A 16,014-nucleotide genomic window follows, 5' to 3' on the forward strand; every position below is an offset into this window, starting at 1 on the left:
TGGAACCTCCAGGCTCATAGGCAGTACACTTTTGGATACTTGTTCTGCTCTCAAGAACTTATTCAAATACTTTCTCAGACAAGTGGACAAATACATCTTCTTCAAAAAGAAAGAATATAAGAACGCCTAAAGGTCCACCCAAGATAGGGTTGCCATATTCTGACTTTCCAAATCTGATGCCTAATTTGCATATTATGTAAATTGGCTTGAAAATAATTTTTGAGCAGAATAGTGACTGCATGTTTTGCCCCATAACTCCGCTTCTACAAGGGCTAAAATGTAGCTTTAAATAAAAAATAAAAAATGAAAGCTGAAATCCAGTTGGATCTGGGTGGGCTAAGCAATCTGGGTGAGACGCTTAAAATCCAGGTGAAGCTAACAGAGTATTCCATGGTGTAATCCATGGTGTAGCTAACAGAGTATTGGCCAGCCGCACACATTGCTTAGCTATGTAGCTCAAGAAGATGGCTTTAGGCATTTCTCTCTGCTGTTCTGTTGTAGTGAAAAGATATCAAAACAAATAAATCATGACTCCAACTTACATTTACTCAGCAAATTCTCTTTGTCCCAGGCAACACGGCAAGTTAGAAACATGAAGCTCAACGCCCAGGTGAATTCCCATGACACCAGCAGCATCACATTTCTCTGTGCTGCTCACACTTTTTACAAATAGCCTGCAGAGAGTCCTCAGGACTTCCTCATGCACACTGGAAGGCACTTTGAAATTCGGATCCCTGGCTGCTAAACTGAGCTATAGAGCATCCTGAAGTTAGCCAAAAAGTGGCTAACTGCTACTGGGGAGCTGCTGAAGGAGAGAAACAACAACAACACAAGAATGTTAATTCTGCTGGGGCTGAGAAGGAGGTCAGTGGGGTGCTGGAGGTCTGAAGCACCCAGCAGAACATTTGGTGCATGTTCCCCAGGGGCCCAGGGCTAATGCCTGTTGAGCTAACAGCAAAGTAGCAGCCTTCGCACCCACCAAATACTTTCAAGGTTTTAACATAGCCTCTCCCACTCCCCTTAAGTCTGTAGATAGGCCAAGTCCCTTTACTGTTCCTTTTGGAAACCAGTCCCTTATGAAAGATCCCAGGGCTGGGTGGTGGGGCAAAGCAGGGGGAAACAGCCAGCCCAGCAAGCATACAGCCTCTCGCCCCTCAAATGAACACATGAAGGAACAAAACTGGCAAGAGGCAGATTCTGGATGATCTCTGAGTAAGTAGGTCTATCGGTGGGTATGCAGGTGAGGGATGCTGGACTGATTACAGTGTGGATATGGATCAGTTAGGAGGATGGACTTCCAAGAGCTATTGCACAAAGCAGATACATATTGCATAGGAATTGTTCTACAAAGAAGACAGAAAGTATTGGGTCAAATACTAGTTTCCCCCTTGCATAAAGAGCTAGTAAGGCCATTCACACAACTGAAAACTGGGTAGGACAATGTCTTACCCAGATCTGGGAGATGTGTGAACTCCCAATTTTTGCTTGTGTGTGAGCAAACAACTAGGGAGGAGGAGGAGGAGGAGACCATGTGTGAGGCAGGAGCTGGGTAGGACAGTGCTGTCCTACCCAGCATTCCTACCCAGCATTTGACCAAAGTAGGAGAAAATGCTGTCCTACCCACACATAACCACTCCTCCCTCCTCCTAACTAGTTGTTTGCTCACACACAAGCAAAAATTGGGATTCATATAGCTCTCAAACCTGGGTAGAAAACTTGTCCTACCCAATTTCCAACACACGTAAGTATTACTATTACTTTTCCAAAGCTCCGTCTCACACAACATTAGAACCAGAGGTCGTCCCATGAAACTGATTGGCAAGAAAGTTAGGACCAACAAACAGAAGTACTTTTTCACACAACGTGCAATCCACTTGTGGAATTCTCTGCCACAAGATGTGGTGACAGCCAACAACCTAGATGGCTTTAAGAGGGGTTTGGATAACTTCATGGAGTAGAGGTCTATCAACGGCTACTAGTGGGAGGGCTGTGGGCCACCTCCAGCCTCAAAGGCAGGATGCCACTGAGTACCAGCTGCAGGGGAGTAACGGCAGGAGAAGGGGCATGCCCTCAGCTCCTGCCTGTAGGCTTCCAGCGGCATCTGGTGGGCCACTGTGTGAAACAGGATGCTGGACTAGATGGGTCTTGGGCCTGATCCAGCAGGGCTGTAATGTTATTAACAAAGCTGTGGCAATCCCCAGTCTTCTGTGATTATTTGGACATAATATTCACATATGAATATTATATGTGAATGTTTGGAGATTTGACACAATATCTCTGCAAGAGGCCCCCTCTTCTGCTTCTCCCTCCTCTATCTTCCTGCCACACCCCCTGAGAAATTAGGACTCTAGGAAGCCGCAGCAGTCTACTTGGGTAAATCTTGGTGCTGCTGATGTGGCTCTCTGCACAAGGCTGGTAGAGGGGTCTGAAACTCTATTATTAGGGTTTGCCTCCTGGTATTGTACGCTAGCCTACATTAAAACTAAGTTTTATGTAAAACTCTTTCCTTAGGCCTATATTGCCTTCCATTCTGCTCCTGCTAAGGCAGAGGCTCTTTCTCTGCCAAGGACCATTTAACAGGGTAATTTGTTTGAGACATGAAGCGTTTGGGCCCATTTTGTACAGAGATGCGGAGCACTGGAGTAGCCTTGAAAAGCAGAGGAAATTCACTTTATAGTTCCTTGCCACGCTTTTTCCCCAGATGAAGGCATGATGCAGCCAGCTGGAAATTGTGTGGTTGCTTTTTAGAGGGAGGGCTGGGCTGGAAGCATTAAAGCAACATGTCCCTTGGTTAGGTCAAACCTTCCGAAAGGTGACCGCAAAACAAACTGACTCTATTGTTCAGCATAATCATTGCTTTGAACAACAAGCTGCAGGACACAAAGCAGGGAAATTACTGCTTATCTTCCCCAACCCTCTTCTGATTGCTTTTCTACGTGCAAAACCCTTGAGCAGAGGACTCTTTTAACTCTTTAGAAGTCTGCAATCAGAGGATGTGCGAATTACACTTCAAGGGATCCAGGCAGACTCTGGTCTCTGCCTTGCCCTTCCGAGCGATCCAGACAGACTCCAGTCTTCACCTCTGTCACTCTTATGTCCTTATTGCAGTAATAATGACCTCCCAGTAGAGAATTTTATGAATGAAGGTGAAGGGGACAGGAAAGAAATGAAAGGGAATTATGTCTGAGTAAAATGAAATAAAATGAAATAAAGGATGGAAAGCCACCTAATGGCACAGTAGGGAAGTAACTTGCCTAGGGAGCAAAAGGTTGCTGGTTCAAATCCCCGCAAGTATGTTTTCCAGATGATGGGAAACACCTATATTGGGCAGCACCTATACAGGAAGATGCCGAAAGGCATCATCTCTTCCTGCAAGGGAGATGGCAATGGTAAACGCCTCCTATATTCTACCAAAGAAAACCACATGGCTCTGTGGTCTCCAGGAGTCGATACTGACTCGACAGCACAACTTTACCTTTACCTTTTCAAACACATTATGTTGATTCATATTAATAGGACAAGTTTACATAGTTGAAGAGGCAGTGTGGTGCGGTTTCTCTCTCTTATCTGTATTCCACGTTGATACATTTGTATTAACACTCACATGGCTTGGAGGAGGTTTCATTTTTCTCCCTGAAGATCCAGTCATATCCAGTCTTATCATCTATCTATCTATCTATCTATCTATCTATCTATCTATCTATCTATCTATCTAATTGAATTTCTATACTGCCTGATATAGAAATCTAGGCAGTGTACAAATTAAAACATAATACAAAATATAAAACACTTAAAATTCATAAAAGAGATCAAAATCTGTTTTTATCAGGCGGTATGCCACATATGTCTGCTCTTTTCCAGCTTTACAGCTGTAGCCGTTTGCATGGATATATCGGCCAACCTCCTGTGCAGTGCACCTCGCCATTAGCAAGCCTGGGGGATGTTGTGGAACTCCTTCCACATCATTTCCAATGGAAGCAGGGCAAAGCAAGAACTTGCAACCCCCCTAGCAGATTTCTGATGCTGAGGCTGCACTGCACAGAACACTGGCCAGTATGTTCAGCAGGAGCTGTCGTGATTTGTACCACCCTATCACAGATAATTTTGGGGAAAATGACTGCCTGTGAGACTCCTCTCTCAACTTGTCTTAAGAAAGCTAATGCGTAGTGGTTAGAGTCAGCACAGCGTAGTGGTTAGAGTGTTGGACTAGGACTGGGAAGACCTGAGTTCGAATCCCCATTCAACCATGAAACTCATTGGGTGATTCTGGGCCAGTCATGTATCCCTCAACCTAACCTACCTCATAGGGTTGTTGTGAGGATAAAAATAAGCATGTACACTACTCTGAGCTCCTCAGAGGAAGAGCGGGATATAAATGTAAATAAATAAATAAAATAAATGTGTTCTACCACTAATTGTTGATATTTGCCATGGAGGAGAGCTAATGCAATGTTCTGTATCCAGGTGTCACTGTTAGCTGTGGTAACTTTTGCTGTAAAAGCTATTGTTGCCCTGTGTTGCGATCAGCCACAACCAGTAATAAAAACATCCCCCATCCAGACACTATGCACGTTTAAAACAGAATCAACACATCTGCTCCCCACTCCAAGCAACCAACCACAGAAAGTTAAGAACACATATCAATAATGTAAATTCACTTTGAGGAATTCCAGAGGGGTGGCCTTGATAGTCTACTGAAGAAAAAACCAAACCGGTTTGCCCAGTTTGGTTTGAGTCTGGGTATGGACTGGGTATGTTTGGTTTTGTCACCCTGAATGAGAGGCCTGGTTTGGCGCAAATTTGAGCTGGTTCGGGGTTCTAGAGTTAATTTCATTTCAACTTTGGCGACAGTCTCGGGGGGGTACTGCTGCGGCTGCAGGGGGGTCTCCGGTGGTTCCCCCTCCCGACGTCAGCCTCCCCCGGTCTCGGAAGGAAAGTTTCGGCCAGTTTTCAGACCATTTGGGCCCTTCTAAAAGATGACCGAAATGGCCTGAAGCCCTTCAGAGACCAGGGGGAGGGGGAACCATAGGAGACCCCCGCGGCAGCACTCCCCAAGGCTGCCACCAAACCCGGCGGTAAGTAAAAATAAACACATTTTTAAAAAAACCTCTAGAAACCCCAAACCAGCCCTGAGCTGGCCCAAGGGGTTCGGCTCAACCTTGAGTCAAACTGGGCCCAGTCCGGCTCAAGGGTGAGCCGGACCAGTTCAAGCTGGAACAGTTCGATGCTGAACCAGCTCAAGGTCGAGCCGGTTCACACATCCCTGTTTTATGGGCCAAAGCTTACTGGTCAAATGTGTAAAGTGTCATTCTCAGCTGGCAGATTTAAGTATTCATCTTCTACCTTTCCACATTAGACAAAAATGCTGAGTACTTTTATAGATAAAATATAGAAGAAGAAGAAGAAAAACACACACACATAGAGAGAGAAGATGCTGAGTGGAAAGGGAAGGTTCTTACAAAGTGAAGAAAGAAAGCCCAGCAACACACAAGCATCATGGGAAGCTATCTTCCTGTGAGCCAGCGTGGTGTAGTGGTTAGAGTGCTGGACTAAGACCGGGGAGACCTGAGTTCAAATCCCCATTCAGCCACGAAATTAACTGGGTGACTCTGGGCCAGTCACTCTCTCTCAGCCTAACCTATTTCACAGGGTTGTTGTGAAAGAAAAACTCAGTTATGTAGTACACCGCTCTGGGCTCCTTGGAGGAAGAGCGGGATATAAATATAATCATCATCATCATCATCATCTTACATTATTTATTTATTATTATTATTATTATTATTATTATTATTATTATTATTATTATTATTATTATTTCTTGTTTACACAGTCAGACAGGTGTTATTGACTGGTTTGTTTTATCCAGACATCGAATCCTTCCCAAGGACCTGGGATGGCTGAATTTTATCATCAATACTGTTGGTTATTATAGATATCATCGCAAAATATAGGCTGTTCCCAGTAAAGCTGCTTTTTGTAATTTTTAATAATAATAATAATAATAATAATAATAATAATAATAATAATAATAATATACATTTCTATACCGCCCCAAACCAAAGTCTCGGGGCGGTTCACAATAATAAAACAATACAAAAACACAAAACATTAAAATCAATTAAAATGCCGAAAAACAGCCTAAAAACAAAAACAATTTACAGTATTTAAAATTTAAAAAGTTAAAAGGTTAAAAGGCCTGGTTAAAAAGATGAGTCTTCAGAGCTCTTTTAAAAACCAATAGGGATGGGGAGGGTCTTATGTCAGCGGGAAGCGCATTCCAAAGTCTCGGAGCAACAACTGAGAAGGCCCGTCCCTGAGTGGTCAGCAACCGACTTGAACGTAGCCAGAGACGGGCCTCTCCTGACGAACGCAGTGGACGATGGGGATCATGCAGAAGAAGACGTTCTCTTAAATACAGTGGGCCTAAGCTGTTTAGGGCTTTATAGGTTATAACCAGCACTTCGTATTTTGCCCGGAAACCTATTGGCAGCCAGTGTAACTCCTGTAATATAGGAGTAATACGGTCTCTTCAAGATGACCCGGAGACCAACCTGGCTGCCGCGTTTTGTACTAATTGTAGTTTCCGGACTACATACAAAGGCAGCCCCACACAGAGCGCATTGCAGTAATCAAGTCTGGAGGTTACCAGCAAATGTACTACTGTTCTGAGGTCATCAATCTCAAGAAACGGATGCAGCTGGCGTATCAACCGAAGCTGATAAAAAGCATTTCTGGCCACTGCCTCAACCTGAGAAACCAGGGAGAGGCGTGAATCCAGAAGCACTCCCAGACTGCGTACTTGTTCCTTCTGAGGAAGTGTGACCCCATCTAGAACAGCCAGGTCAATATCACTTCCCGAGTAACGACCCCGCACAACAAGTACTTCCATCTTGTCTGGATTCAGTCTCAGTTTGTTATCCCTCATCCAGCCCATTACCGCCTCCAGGCAGGCATTCAGGGAGGATATGCCTTCTCCTGATGAAGTTGACATGGAGAAATAGATTTGGGTGTCATCAGCATACTGATAGCACCCAGCACCAAACCCCTGGATGATCTCTCCCAGAGGTTTCATGTAAATGTTAAAAAGCATTGGAGACAATATGGAGTCCTGAGGGACCCCATATAAAAGCTCAAGTTTTGTAGAGCAACAGTCTCCAAGCGACACCATCTGGAATCTGCCCAAGAGATAGGAGTGGAACCATTGCAAGCAATGCCTCCTACACCCAACTCCCTCAGATATTCCAGAAGGATACTATGGTCGATAGTATCGAAAGCTGCTGAGAGATCCAAAAGAACCAACATAGTCACACTTCCTCCGTCAAGTCCTAATTGGAGATCATCCATCAGGCCGACCAAGAAAGTCTTGACCCTGTAGCCCGCCCGAAAACCAGTTTGAAATGGGTCTAGATAGTCAGTTTCTTCCAAGACCGCCAGGATCTGGGAGGCCACCACCTTCTCAATCACCATACCCAACCATGGGAGGCAGAGGCGGATTATCATAGTAGCAAATGTAGCATTTGCTACAGGCCCCGCGTTTTTGAGGGCCCCACATGTCCAGCTTCCAACTGGGAATTAAAGTTAAAACTTTACCTGTTTTATTTGGTCCATGTTAGATAAAATATCCCTTTTCTGCTAAATGTCCCTTTTAAGAGAAGGCCAAGCACAGCATTTGTCCAGTGGCTGTTGCTGGTGCCTACCACATTTTTCTTTTTAGAGAGTGAGCCCTCTGGAGACAGAGAATCATCTATCCACTCTTCATTTTTCTATGTAAACCACTTTGATAATTTTGAATTGAAAAAATGTACATACATGTTCACTGTTGTTGTAGTAAGTGTGAGTTTGTGGCTTGGTCTCCCTTACTCCAAAATATAGCAAATGAAAAAAATGAATCAATTTACTATGCAAGTAAATAATTTATGTTTTAATATTTATGTGCATTTTTTAAAAAATTAGGGCCCCTTTATAACATACGCTACAGGCCCTGCACTAGCTTAATCCGGCCCTGAGGTTGGAGACAGGCCTGTAGTTATTGAACTCTGAGGGATCCAAGGTAGGCTTCTTAAGAATAGGTCTAATAATTGCCTCCTTAAGACAAGGAGGCATCCTGCCCTCCCTCAAGAGAGGCATTAATAATTGCCACCAGGCCCTTCACAACAACCTCCCTGCCAGATAGTGTAAGCCATGTCGGGCAAGGATCAAGTAGACAGGTGGTAGGACGCACCGCTCCAAGCAGCTTGTCCACATCCTCAGGAGTCACAAACTGGAACTGATCCAGTTTAACCACACAAGAGGAGTTGCTGGATACCTCTGCATCTGATACTGCACTAACTGTGGAGTCAAAGTCTAAATCGGCCCGAATACGAGAGATTTTGTCCACGAAAAACTCATTAAAAGCATCACAGCGGGCAACTGATGGATCCAAATTTTGATTCAAGGGAGCAGGGGGTCCTACTAGCCCCCTCACAACCCTAAAAAGCTCCGCTGGACGTGAGTTTGCAGAAGCAATACGGGCAGAAAAAAAGTACTTCTTTGCTGCACGTATAGCCAGAGCATAGGTCTTTAAGTGCGCTCTATGTTGCAATCTGTCGGATTCGAGTCGAGACTTCCTCCACCTGCGTTCCAGTTGTCTACCTTGCCACTTCAGCTCCCGCAGATCTTCCGTATACCAAGGAACCATTTTTGAAGCAGGTCGGAGAGGACGCTTAGGAGCGATCCCGTCTACTGCCCTGGTAAGTTGACTTTTCCAATTTTCCACTAGGGCATCAATCGGATCGTCGGCCGAGCCAACATTAAATCCAACCAAGGCTTCTTGGAATCCTATTGGATCCAATAACCTTCTTGGACGGGCCATTGTAATAGGTCCCTCACCCCTGGAGAGGTGGGACGTAACTGTAAGTCCAACCTTAACCAGATAGTGGTCCGTCCATGACAATGGGGAAATCATAGGAGTCCCCACCCACGGAACACCACCCTGATCAGAGTAAAATACCAGATCAAGCGTGTGACCAGCAGTATGTGTCGGCCCAGAGACCACTTGGGATAGGCCCATAGTTGTCATGGCCGCTATGAACTCCTGAGCTGCTCCAGACAACCCGGTCCCAAAGTGGACACTGAAGTCCCCCAGAACCACAAGCCTGGGACACTCCAACATCAAATCCGAGACCAGGTCCACACGCTCCGTTAGGGACTCTGTTGGGCAGCGGGGTGATCGGTACACCAACAGAAGTCTCATCTATCTCTGGTCCTCAAGCACAAGTACACACACTCTATATGATCAGAAGTTCCGACAGGGATTCTGATAAGGGAGATATTATCCTTAAAGACCACAGCCACTCCACCTCCCCGTCCACATTCCCTCACCTGCTCCTCAACAGAGTATCCTGGAGAGAGAAGCTGGGCCCAAACTGGGCCTCCAGCCTCCCCCAACCAAGTCTCTGTAATACACACCAGGTCAGCCCCTTCATCCATGATCAAATCATGGATTACTTCAGATTTATTCTGGACTGACCTGGCATTAAAGAGGAGCAAGGCAAGGTTCTGTGGGTAGTTGGCACTGCTCCCCAAGGTCAAAGAGCTGACAGGGCAGCTGGAAGGGAAAACAGCTATTAAGTTTCTGATTTCCCTTCCCCTGTAACGGCCTGCTGACCTGCCAACGTAACTTCTCCTATTCCCCATCACCACTGGAATAGTCGCCCCGAGACCAGTGGACATACCCTGCTGACTCCCCATCTCCAGAAAGACTCAAAACAATGAAAATAATCCTAGTCAGGCCAAACTCACTCCCCCTACCCTGCCCAAAGGTACCAAACCGGGTGTGTGTGTGTGGCCCTCGCCCCCGTTGCTCACCAAAGTGGCTCCCCAAAGAGGCGACCCCCTTTGGTGTCGCCCCTTCGGTGGCGGCCCCGCCACCACTGGCAGACTTCTTAAATAGCCCAGGGTGGGCAGGTGGAGCCAAGACTCCTCAGCCTTGTAGCCCAAGGGCCCCAGCCCTGCCAACACTCACACAACCGGCAGAGGTGGCAGGCAGAAGTCTCTCAGGCAGTTGGTAGCAGCACAAGCAGCAGAGGAGCAGCACCCAGCAGTCAGACACAGTCTGCCACCCTGCGCCCTCCTGCTGGCAGATGGGAAGTGGTCTCCTCCTCTGCTGGGCACAGGAAACAGGCAGCAGAAACATTGAATCAGACCACCAGTCTACCCAGCTCAGTATTGTCTGCACTAAATGACAGCAGCAATCCAAGGCTACAGGCAAGAGACTCTTTCCCAGTCCAACCTGGAGATGCCAGGGATTGAATCTGGGACCTTCTGCAAACAAAGCAGGTGCTCTGCCACTGAGCTGTGGTCCCATTGCTATGCATTGCCCTGTTACAATGCACAGCACAAAAGCCCATTATAAGTAATGACTCGGATTCTGTAGCAGGATAAATCTGCCTGGGGGGCATTTATGCAGAAAGATGGCATAGAAATAGAACAAATAAATATATATATAGTGATACCTCCCACGCTCATCTTGAAGCAAGCATTCAAGCTATCAAGCATAGGCGTTGAGAGCAAAACTCATAAAATTAGATGTTACACTCAGTCTTGATTCCCTGGGGCATGGTATTGATTCAATTACAGTTCATTGGGTCTAGGTAAGAGCAGATTGCTGAGACTACAGTTCTAAGCACGCTTACTCAGAAGTGGTTTCCAGTGAAACACATGAAATGCACGATGCTAACTTTTGAATAAATGTGTTTAGGATTGTGGCGGATGTCTCTCAGAATGGAAAAGCACGGAAAATGGAAACGACAAAAGAAAGTGAACATATCTAACGCTAATAGTGTTGGAGAACCCTATCTAAAATTTTGCTAACCTCTTATCTAATCCACACAATCAAAAACTATGTTCTAATTGGGTTTGGGAGCAGTGTGTGCTCCCAATTTCTAGTTATGTGGAAGCAAGGTAATAGGAAAACCTGAGCAGAAGTGATTGAGGCTATTCACATGATGGGAGAAAATCGGGCTAGCAGAGGCTAGCCCGATTTTCTCCCATCGTGAGAACCACCGGGCTCGGCTTAAGTGGGTCACCTGCTTAAGTAGCCCTGCCCTTAAACCGGGTTTGCGGAGTGAGTGCTCCGCAAACCCGGTTTTCCAATCGTGTGTTGCTGTGGCTCTGCACTGCAGCAACTCACGGGTAGACCCTTGACCGGGAGGCTGAAAAGCAGCCTCTCGGCTTGGGGGTCTCTCTAGCATGCCCCATGCGCTCGTGCAGGGCATGCTGGAGCTTCTGGGGGCCACGCAGCCCCTGATTCTCCCAGCCCCCACTGGCTCCGCAATGGAGCCGGGAGTTGTGTGGGTGGCCGCTTCAGCCGCCCGGAGCAGACTGCCTGCTTGTGTGCGGGGAGAGAGGGCTAAGCCCACTCTCACCGCTAACCCTCCCCCAAGCAGTTCCCACTGGGATCGCCTCAGAGTGTGGAAGCAAGGTGGGGGAAAACATGGGTAGCTTTTCCTCCTACTTGGCTTCCACACAATCACTTCTACCCAGGTTTTCCTCCCACCTTGCTTCCACACAACTGAAAATTGGGAGCACACATAGCTCCCAAACCCAGGTAGAACACTGCTTTTGATTGTGTGAATGATTTCACTATCTATAATATAAATCTACTTGGGCCTCACTGACTGACTGACTCTGACATGAAACTCCCAGTAACCACAAAAGACAGCAACATGCCATTTTCACAGGTAGGTTCCAGACCTCACCCAGACTCCCCACCCCCCCACAAAAGGAGAAACCTTGAAAAAAAGAATTACATTCTCGAAAAATGATGAAAAACTATCCCACTGGAAAAGCATGGGTTAGGGTTCACGTGAGAGTTAGTGTAATTGTGAGGTTAATTTTAGGGTTGGAGTTAGGTTGGAGTTAATTTTGGGAGTAGCTTTGGGGATAGGATTTGGGTTAGTCTGAGGGTTAGCACTGGGCTTCGGGTTAGGCCTGGGAATATAGCTGGGGTTAGAATTGAGAGTCGGGGTAGGGCTGCAGATAGCGTTGGGATTTAGATTAGGGTTTGAACAAAGTTTGGCAGTTTTCTTGGGTACTTTTACACACAGAAAATCCAAATTTTGTGGTACAGAATACATTGTTGTAAACTGCATGCCATTTTACTAGTATATTATAATACTAGAACTCAGAGTCACTGAAAATATCTGACTGACAGCAGACTTAAGATACACAAAAGAAAATGCTCTTTCACATAATCAACATATGGAAATTGATGTCACAAGACTTGGAGGAGATCCTCACGATCAGTGAGAAGAGCCGTAAGGGGGTTTGCAAGGAGAGCGGGCTTAGCCCGTTCTCCCCACAGACAATCAGAATGCAGCCCTGGGCAGCCGGATTGGCCGCCCACATGACTGCCGGCTCCAACACAGAGCCGGCGGGGGCTGCAGGGATCGGGGGCCGCACGGCCCCCAGAAGTTCCAGGATGCCCCGTGTGAGCGTGCTGAGCATCCTGGAGAGACCCCCGAGCCGGGAGGCTGCTTTCAGCCTCCCAGTCGGGGGTCTACTTGTGTGTTGCCGCATGCTGCGACGACACACGAGCAAAAATATGAGGTTAACGGAGCACTCACTCCCTTAACGTCGTCTTAGGGGAGGGGTGTTTATGAGGGTTGGCTGCCATCATCCGTGTGGCTCTTGTTGCAGCACGCAATCGCCCCAAAGTGGGCTAGGCTCCCTTAGCCCGCTTTTGGGTGATCGTGAGAATCGCCTCATGGTGATAGTGACATCTGGCATCTGGTGAGACACTGTAACTAGATAGGCCTTGGGCCTGATCCAGCAAAGTGCTTTTTATGTTCTTATGTGGAGGACAGGCCTCCATATAAGGAATCTCCATGTTCTATGGCAATGTGCCTGCCTCTAAAATATCAGATGGGGGCAAACAATGGGAGAGGGTCGTCACCTTCCTGCTTTGTTGGCTGGCTTTTGGAGGGATATGGTTAAATAATGTTGGAAAAAAGATATTAGAGAAGTTGGAGTCTTGATATGAGCCAACAAGGCAACCAAGATGATCAGGGGCCTAGAGCATCTTCCCAATGAGGCAAGGCTTCAACACCTGGGACCTTGTAGTTTAGAAAAAAGGATGACTGAGGGGGGAAAAGATGACTATAAAATCAAGCATGGTGTGGAGGAAGTTGATAAGAGAGAATTTTTTCTCCCTCTTGTATAACACTAGAACCAGGCGTCATCTCATGAAACTGATTGCCAAGAAGTTTAGGACCAAGAAAAGGAAGTACTTTTTCACACAACGCATAATCAACTTGTGGAATTCTCTGCTACAAGATGTGGTGACAGCCAACAGCTTGGATGGCTTTAAGAAGGGTTTAGATAAATTCATGGAGGAGAATGGCTACTAGTCTGAGGCCTCTAAATACCAGTTGCAGGGGAGTAACAGTAGGAGAGAGGGCAGGCCCTCACCTCATGCCTGTGGGCTTTCCAGAAGCATCTGGTGGGCCACTGTGGGGAAAAGGATACTGGACTAGATAGGCCTTGGGCCTGATCCAGCTGGGCTGTTCTTATGTTTTTATGACTAGATCGTAACCCTGATAAACACACACAGCTGATTTTTTCTAATAGTGTCTTATGCCCTAAACTGGGGTACGTTCAAGCAAGAAAGACCTGCAAGAGGGAGTAAAGGCAGAGGTTCAAGTGCAAAGCAACACTATTTTTCCCCTTACTGGTCTCGGCCGCGTCTCCCTCAGGAAGGTTTTCAGGTCTCCTCCAGCCATGAGCTCCAGCAGAATAAAGCGTGGTAGAGCCTGCAAGCTCACCCCAATGCAGCGCACAATATTCTGATGGCTGAACTTGCTGAAACAGAAATTTGGAAACAGGTTTTAATCCAAGAGACACCGATTTGCCTGGCAGATTTTGATCCTAATGGTTAGGGCTGTCTGTCTCGCATGGCAGCCAAACTGTGACTCTTGCTAAGGTCTGGATGCAAAGGAATACTGCAAGACTAAAAAGGTTTGCCCTGTGAAATCTTGACATAGAAAAAGTACCCAAGTCTTAACATTAAAAAAAAACACAAAACATTGGCAGCCCTGGAGATGGCTGTAACCAGAGGTGGCGGAGCTCATCTGTAACTTCCAGGCATTCAATAATCCCTAAGGTGATCCCAACCACGGTTCCCACTTTGGCATTTCCCTGGATTTTGGAGCAGTTGGGAAGAATGCTGCCACCGAAACTCAATATTTCTCTTAGGGAAAATGGTGTTCTTTATCACCGCTTCAATTCAGATACCACACCAAATCATGGCTTGTGCTAACTGTACTTGAGATCCCACAGTAAAAGAGCAAACAGGCACGGAGCCAGCCAAACGGCCATCTGTGTCTGGCCCTGCTTGGTGGCCCCTCTAGTGTCATGTGCACATGAGGCTCAGGCTCCGGAGTGCCCCAAGCAAGCTCTCTCCCACCCACACCTGGGCTCCAGACAGCCCAAGCATGCTCTTCCCCCATCCATTTCAGGCAGCGTTTGCTGCCTGACAGCCTTTATTTCCCTTTCTCTCCCAGAAAGGGAAATAAAGGCTGTCAGGCAGCAAACGCTGCTTGAAACGGATGGAGGAAGAGCATGGGAGAGCTCGCTCGGGGCTCTCTGGAGCCTGAGCCACCCCCTACCCCGTGTGTGTGATGTCACATGCACGGAGGCTTTCAGTGGCCTTTTTCATTGGCGGCCCGGGTTCTTTGAACCTGTTTGCCCAATGATGGCTCCACCCCTGACATCAGGTCAATCATGAGGCTGTTCTCACGAGCAGCCAAGACCAGGCTTGGCTGCCTGTGAGAATCGGTGGGAGCCAAGTGGTTCCTGGTGGTGCCTTGGTGGCAAACTTGCCTAGGGAGCCTACCTCCTAAACAAAGTTAAGGGAGCAAGTGCTCCTTAACCCCGTTTATCTGCTCATGTGCCAGCGCTGGCTGCTTTCCACCAGCGCTGAAGCACTGAACTGTTGCTGGGGGATCCCCACAATGCACCATGCACTCACATGGTGTACTGGGGGATCCACAGGGGCCAGAACAACAAGTTCTGGCCCCAGATCCCTCCGTGCTGCTCCGTGCTTCACAGAGCAGGGCTGCTTATGTGGGAGCGTGGAGCACACTCCCACCACCAAGCCTTGGATCATGTGTGGGGAAGGTAAGCTCTTTGGAGCCTCCCTCCCCCCCCCACCTGCTCTTGGCGAATAATGAGAATCACCCCCATGGCTTAGGGCTGCTTGTCTGCTTTCATTTTCCACCTGTTCCACACAGCTTCATATGTTCATTCCCATTTCCATGTTGCAGCAGCCTCAAGAAAGCCACAGTTCTGGTTTGTCAATGGTTTGTCAGTAGTAGTAAAGCTCAGATAGCACAATCATGGTTTGTGAGCTGACAGCTGTTCAAACATTTAGATTTACAAACTATGATTTGGTGTGACATCTGAATGCAATCACTGTGTGAGAGCTAGTCTAGTGTAGTGGCCAAAGAAATGAATGATAATAAACCCTCTTGTTTGAATCTTGTCTCTGCCACAGACTCACCTGGTAGCCTTAGGCAAGCCTCCCTCTATCAGCCTCTCATTTGCAGTATGGTGATAATTTTTTTATTTATTTGTCAAATTTGTGCACTGCCCCAAACTTTCATCTCTGGGCAGTTAACAACAACATAAAACAAGTTAAAACATACACAAAAATCTTAAAACAATTTAGGCAATCTAAAAAAAACCAAAACAGATTAAAACTAAAAAATTTTAAAAACTGAAAAAGCTTGGGTGAAGAGGTGGGTTTTCAAGTGCTTTTTAAAAACGGTCAGAGATGGGGAGTATCGTATTCCAGTTGGAGCACATTCCACAGTCTCGGGGCAGCAACCAAGAAGGCCTGCCCCCGTGTGGCTACCAGCCGAGCTGGCGGAAACTGGAGACGGACCTCAATGGGTGGTGGGGCTCAAAATGAAGAAGACGTTCTCTTAAATACCGAGGGCCTAAGCCGTTTAGGGCTTTATAGGTTATAACCAGCAC

General features: G+C 46.9%; 1 protein-coding gene across 2 annotated transcripts in view; it reads right to left on the reverse strand.

Annotated features, from left to right (window-relative positions):
* Positions 1-16,014, reverse strand: part of LOC128349761 (ALK tyrosine kinase receptor-like) — a 134,090-nt gene that overhangs the window by 20,480 nt on the left and 97,596 nt on the right. For both annotated transcript variants that reach the window (XR_008318981.1, XM_053306674.1), the window contains exon 15: positions 13,710-13,839. Coding sequence is in view for 1 of the 2 variants with exons in the window: in XM_053306674.1 (XP_053162649.1) it covers positions 13,710-13,839 (130 nt within the window). In the remaining variant the exon portion in view is untranslated. The remainder of the gene's footprint in view (positions 1-13,709; positions 13,840-16,014) is intronic.

The sequence above is a fragment of the Hemicordylus capensis genome, chromosome 1 (assembly GCF_027244095.1).
Source record: "Hemicordylus capensis ecotype Gifberg chromosome 1, rHemCap1.1.pri, whole genome shotgun sequence".
NCBI lineage: Eukaryota > Metazoa > Chordata > Lepidosauria > Squamata > Cordylidae > Hemicordylus > Hemicordylus capensis.